This window comes from Amblyomma americanum, chromosome 1 (assembly GCF_052857255.1).
Source record: "Amblyomma americanum isolate KBUSLIRL-KWMA chromosome 1, ASM5285725v1, whole genome shotgun sequence".
Classification (NCBI taxonomy): domain Eukaryota; kingdom Metazoa; phylum Arthropoda; class Arachnida; order Ixodida; family Ixodidae; genus Amblyomma; species Amblyomma americanum.
In genome coordinates, this window is record NC_135497.1 from 245,162,863 (window position 1) to 245,169,183 (window position 6,321).

Here is a 6,321-nt window from a genome sequence, read left to right on the forward strand (position 1 = left end):
CTGCAGTTTTCACCGGCAAGAAGTGCCTTGCACGCGCATTAAAGTGTTCTCTCTCTCTCTCTCTCTCTCTCTCTCCTCTGCATCGGCATCACCTGCATCTCGGAAATAGTTTCACCCCTGTAAGTAGTTTCGACTAGCAAAGGTGATACGCGAGAAGTATGAGCAGGTTTCTAGAAGTTAGAGCACTAAGTTCTTGCCTGCTATTTAACAGCTCACAGAAAAAATTACGTTCAGTACCGTAATGGTGCCATACAGTCCATATTGGTCTGTATTAGAGCGTTTTTTTTAATTTGCAGTTCTGTTAGCACATACCAAAAATGCTATAAGTGGGCTCTACGAAAAATCTTTGCGATTTGCATCACCTAATAGAAAAGTTAACGCGCCAAAAATATCAGGGGGGAATCAGCAGAAAAGCAGGATGTTCCGGCTGCAACTTGACATTCTGAGCTCTTGGTACAAAAGTATTAACGTTTTGCCGCACTTCGCCATCCTACGGAGTATTTTACGACAAAGAAGATATATATATTTTTTTAATTCTTACAATGCGCTTAAGAAGGAGAAGCATGTAAAGTCTCAGAACGGCTTTAAACAAAAATTCAGCGGCCATTATTCCCGTACAAAACAAGGCGACTTGCGCCGGCGTGCTATACTTGATGCAGATCACTGGTAACAGGAGTCACTTGGGGGCATCCGCCCACAGCAGGCGACGAGCTTAGGTCTCTTTACTCACAAATTCGGCTGAGAAAGGCGAGGTCATCAGCCAGTTTCTCCCAATACCTTCGGTGAGGTGAATCGTATTTCCAGCCATTGAAATCGGCCTCCACGAACGAAGACGGAGTGGAATAAAGTCTCTAGGCGTCATATGGAGGTTCGGTCCTTCATCTTTCCTTACAGGTTAGTCTCAGGACTGTGTCATTTCCACCCAGACAAATGCGCCTCCGATCTTAAATCCACGGTCATGTCTACATTACTGGCTGCTGGCGAAATCTGAGAGGTATTGCTTTGCTCTTCCGGAGGCGCCGCGCTCTAATATGCGGAGGCTTGCAACTTCAGGGCGCTTGTGACACTGTGTTTTTGTTTTCGAAGGCAAAGTATTGGCTGCAGCCGCTGAAAGGAGCCTCTTTACGAAAGAGCTTAATGTTAATTAACCAAAAGGTGTTTTGAAAATCTTAGCAAATGGCCCCGATCTCATCTACTTCAATGCGGTTGAAATCAGTAATGAATTTTCACATCATATGCGCTCCTTCGGCTTACGTGAATTCACAATGCATCTGAAGCCCCTACATCCTCGAAAAGGAAGCACGCATGCATTTTGATAGGCAGCCAGGATATTGCTTCATCCTGTAAGTGTTCATTCTATATCGTGTATTGGCAGTTGTCAGAATATGGTATGTGAGGAGTGATTAAAAAAGAAACATATTTATTTGGCATTGCAAATGTCCAGAGTGGTTGGGAAGAAAAGTTCGCTGGAATCCAGTGATGGCAGAGCTTTTACGACCGTCAGGCTGTTTGCACAATCTTGTCATCTCCGCGGGATCAGTTTTGTGGAATGACTTCACCCGTAGCTTTCAGTGGTGGTGACCAGCGCTGGGATCGCAAGCAGTGGCTGCGTTGTGGACTTCCGTGATTTCACTCCTCTGCATGGAAAGGAAACAGGTAAATTGTGAAGCCATTGTTTGTCGAAAAAGCGAGTCGCAATTTCCCTTTCGGCACCGAACTTAGTCGAGCGGCTTTATTTGCGTGTTATGACCAGTTAACACCTCTGAATGTTAATTTCGAAACATTAGCTCCTTTCTAAATAAAGAAAAAAAATGAAAGTGCTGTAGAGGTTTATTGCAAGCAGCTCCTTAATCTCCTTTTTAATGTTTAAAAACAGTTTTTCGCTAGGTGTCCTATGTGCTAAGTTCTGCTAGCATAACTGATGTGTATGAAAAGTATTACTTATGGCTAACTCGGCCTCTGCATTGAAGGCGATGTACATCTCACAGAAAATTAGCTTAATTTATCTAAATTTCCAAGTTTAAGTATTTCATTTGTTACTGTGCCGGGTGCCTTTCGTTCAAACATGCTGTTCAGCACTGCACGTTACCTGTCATGAATGTCAAGGTACTACACAATTTTATTTGTCTTATATGGAACTACCTGTGTGGACATTAATATGGCTTTCGAAGTTAGCTTGCGTTAGCCACCAAGACAAGAAGACAAAAAAAAGAGTTCCCTCAGCAAGGCGGAGAGCAATAATGAGCAAGATAATGCATTTACCGTAAAATGCTTTGCCATGGCTTTTTGCTGTAGAAGAAAAATAGACAAACACTGGGTGAGCTTGCTGATATGTCGCGCGCGCCGTTAGCTGTAGATTGCTAAAGTGTCCATATTATTATTATTTTTGCTGACGAGCTTTAATTGCCAGGGATATTGCCGTCAAATTTCTAAACCCACAGCCCAGATTCTAAAGCCAAGGAGACGCTCATTGGGTTCCTTTTTCGTCCTGAACTTCACGAAGCATTTTTTAATCATTATTTTTCCAATTGCAATGTTTCAAATTAAAGCCACCGGCTCAACACTTTATTTTAAAGAACATGCGTTGCAGTTCTCAGGCAACGAGTTACATAGTGCGACATGACATGTGTTTTAATTTTTTTCATCACGGCGACTGTTTACTTTCATTTATTAAGTATTTCCCCTCTAGTCGCCTTCTATTAATCAAGCAGGAACATGACAAGTGAGAAAAAATTTAATCATGATTATCTACCGGGGCACTTCATAAATGTGGGGTGGAATGATATAGATATGGAGTTAATATACACTTTCGCCATCCATTCCCTTATCCAGGGGCCGAACCCAAAACACTTTTCAAGAAACATGTTTACTTCTCCGTGCACTTCTGTCTACCCCAAAACCGTCCCGCATCTCTCTCTCCACGTGTCTAAGCCTTGTGCGCATTTCACATATCCCTGTTATATGAATTGACTACTTTTGAAAGCGCGAGCGTCTGTTCGTGTGCTCTGGAGAGGCCAGTCGTCCAACATTGGATGACGTGGTTAATGTTACAGAGTGAACGGCTACTCACCAGGTCGTTTCCGACGCACAGCTTTCGGATGACGCATGCGCTGTCTTGGCAGCCGAGATTCCTGGCCGCGTTGTCGAAACTTCGGTTGGCCTGCAACAACCAAAATCAAGGAATTCAGCGTCTCTCTCAGACGTCATTAAAGCAAAAACCTGTGCTGAGTAATGCAGGCGTAACTTCACACAGCAAAATTAAGCGTAGGAAAGAAAATTTAATGTACGAACAACACAAAAGTATTGAAACAATGAGTACGTTTTTGAGATAACGAATTATAAATATCACAAAAAAATTATTGACCTTAGGCGTGTTTTCTAGGTCTCCAAGTGCATATTTGCTCAATGTGCAGTCGCTTTTGTGAAATCATTTAAACTTTTACCGTGGAGCGCTGATGAACACGAACAGAGACCTTGGAGAACCAGCATACGCAGTAGATCTAGAGCCAGCGTATTTTTACTTTCGCACCAAGCGTTTTTTGGCACCTATATCTTTATAAGCTATTGATTCAATTGCGTGTGTTGCGTGAAAATGTTTGTTGTTTTTTTGTTGGTTTCGAGGCATATGATGTGAGATTTTTCAACGATTTATTCTGTAGCCTTTTTTCACCAATAAATTTATATCCCATTTATCATTTGTACCCATTGGCTGCGGCGTAATGCATATCGTTAATGTTTGCGCAGATACAAAAATGCTGTAAACAACATCAAGCGATGCCGTGGCGAAAACGCCTGACCACTTTTTTCGTCGTTTGCGGAAAAATGAGACGTAAAACAACTGTGCTGTTTCAAGCCACGAGGTAAGGGTGCGCTACAAATCGGGGTACCTTGCCGGCACTCACCGCATTTTCCCAATGTTTTCAGGCACTTATCTTATCCATGCCCCCTACTCCCGCTACTCTTTTTCGCCTGCCCTCCCTTACTGCACTCTGGTGGCAGAGAAATCGAAGGCATGCCTTACAGCTGCCGAGATGCAGCGCCGAATTCACTGGAGTTCGCTCTTGAGCTGCACGTCGTTTTTATCTGCAAAAAAATATATTCGGCAGAGCATGTTATCACACATAAATCAACCCTTGTGGAGTCCATTTTGTGTGCTTTTCGGACACATCCGAATGCGTTCTTCAAATGACACAGTTTGTCATACGAAGCTCGTTTACGTGAGGTGGCTTTTTACTGCATGGTTTTTACGAAGCATCATTTTTCATGAAATCAAATTACTCTACGCACTGCATCCAGTACATCAGGTTAAGCTGCAAAAAGGGGAGAGGAACATGAAAAAGTCAGTTGCAAAATGCACTTTAGTTTAAATCTTTGCGTGAAAGAAACCGGATTTCAGACCAGTTTCGAAACCGATCGCGGCGGCTGCGTTTTTATGGAGGAAAAACGCTAAGGCGCCCGTGTGCTGTGCGATGTCAGTGCACGTTAAAGATCCCCATGTGGTCGAAATTATTCCGGAGCCCTCCACTACGGCACCTCTCTCTTCCTTTCTTCTTTCACTCCCTCCTTTATCCCTTCCCTTACGGTGCGGTTCAGGTGTCCAACGATATATGAGACAGATACTGCGCCATTTCCTTTCCCCCCCAAAACCAATTATTATTATTATTAGACCAGGCTGTATGATATCACATACGGTATCGACATGTCCTCTCCGGCAGTGCTTCTAGTTTACCTAGTATAAGATATATTTCTATAACGATACAGCCAGGCAGCAGCACCACGGCGCATTACAGATGCCAGCGGTAGCAATCTAACTCAAGCAAAAGCCAAACAGTCATGGCCTCACCATCGGTCGCAGAACGCAGCGTATGTCTCGACCATACAAACTCACCGCAGAGCTCCAGATGGTGAGCATAGCTCAGGGCAGCGAAAGCAGCGAGCAGCACGCAGACCAAGAATGCCTTCATGGTTCATATCTGGCTCTTCGCAACGGATTCTGTGCCAAGTGAGAAAGTGCGAGTACTGATAAAGAACGGCCTGCTGAATTTTACACGCACAAGAACGTGGCCCCCGTTCTGTTGCAACCCTCTGTGGTTGAGAGCCAAAAAACAAGCGACGTGCGTGCAAACCTCTTTCGACTGTATTGAAAGCTCATGGCGTCAAAACAATCCGTTGCACCACCTGCGTGGTCTGTGACGCCGCCAGCGGTTTCCTTCGAGTCCTCTTGACGTGCAGCCAGTATGAATGAGCGCGCGCCGCACCGAAGAGCAGAAGGCGCACGTGAGAAAATCAAGGTTAACAACTCCTCGCCACAGACAACGCACACCGCCTGGTCTGCTGGTCTCGACGTTGGTTGCACTACTCCATGAAGCTATTTCACGCCGTTGCTTCCTGTCTTAACGAGATTTCTGCAGCATACGATTATGTAAGAGCTTTAGTTGTTGGCCTGCTGTCTGCTGGAGGTAACGCCGGTTAGAGGCCAAGTGGAAGGTGCGCGTGCACGACGGCAATGCCTATTGGCTTCTTATTTGCCCTTTTACTCGTGCTTCGTCGTTTCTGTTCTTCCTGCTAGTGGATTTCTAGGTATCTACATGGGCACCGCATCGTGAATGATTCTCTTGTTGATTACACATCTCGCGCATTCCTCACTACTTGTTGGCGGAATCATGACGTGAAAACAGTCTCGACTACGTGTAGGCCTGTATTGCCTCCACCCGTATCCGTATTTATTTGTGCCTGGTTTTTTATTGAAAATTTGTTAAGTAGCTCATGGCTGAGTGACACTTATGAATGGGAGCGCCGACAGATGCTGGTTCTTCGCGCCTCTATGTTTTTTATTCTGTCGTGGACCCTACAATGTGTACCATCCACAGCTTAGAAACACACTACAAATGTGTTTAGTATCGCTCATTGTGATCGTGCTGTTTCGTAGATATCATTATGAAGAGTGCATTTTTGTCGTTACAGGTGTTTTTTTTTTTGCAGCCAACTTAATAAGCCTTCTACATTATTTTGTTTCCACTAATCAAGTTCTGGTGACATGCAAGAAGGGTAAGAGCGCTACAGAACAGGGGGCACGACGCTATTAAATTAGTGCTGAAAAGCGGGAAGGAAACTCTTGTTAATGATAACTATTGGAAATTACGAACAGAATATCGGCTTGAGCAGAATGTGTAACAAGGAGAAAAGATAACTCATGGTGTGATTTGAACAAAATATTTCTATGACAATGAAAAGTATCGGAGTATGATAGAATATGGTGGGGACAGGAGATTTTGAAATTGGCTGAAATGTAGGATCCCTAGAGATAGCTTACGGCTGCGC

General features: G+C 44.1%; 1 protein-coding gene across 3 annotated transcripts; it reads right to left on the reverse strand.

Moving 5' to 3' along the window:
- Positions 1-1,430: 1,430 nt before the first annotated feature.
- LOC144096270 (antimicrobial peptide microplusin-like) lies at positions 1,431-5,196 on the reverse strand. 3 transcript variants are annotated; one of them, XM_077629386.1, is made up of 5 exons: positions 4,889-5,196; positions 4,022-4,083; positions 3,071-3,160; positions 2,263-2,289; positions 1,431-1,637 (listed from the first exon to the last, which is right to left on the reverse strand). In XM_077629386.1, the coding sequence occupies exons 1-5, from the start codon at positions 4,910-4,912 to the stop codon at positions 1,556-1,558; spliced, it is 285 nt and encodes a 94-aa protein (XP_077485512.1). In that variant the 5' UTR covers positions 4,913-5,196; the 3' UTR covers positions 1,431-1,555. The 3 variants fall into 3 exon arrangements, with proteins under 3 accessions (XP_077485512.1, XP_077485511.1, XP_077485513.1); XM_077629385.1 differs by having other exon boundaries at positions 4,844-5,196; XM_077629387.1 differs by lacking the exon at positions 4,022-4,083.
- Positions 5,197-6,321: the final 1,125 nt, after the last annotated feature.

What these genes read in the sequence shown, in the direction of transcription:
- LOC144096270 (XM_077629385.1), bottom strand. Translation starts at nt 4,912, where the DNA reads ATGCTCACCATCTGGAGCTCTGCGGTGAGTTTGTATGGTCGAGACATA. An exon ending in GCTGCGTTCTGCGACCGATG is followed by an intron (nt 4,084 to 4,843) that starts GTGAGGCCATGA and finishes ATTTTTTTGCAG; the next exon opens with ATAAAAACGACGTGCAGCTC. An exon ending in CCATGGCAAAGCATTTTACG is followed by an intron (nt 1,638 to 2,262) that starts GTAAATGCATTA and finishes CTTTCCATGCAG; the next exon opens with AGGAGTGAAATCACGGAAGT.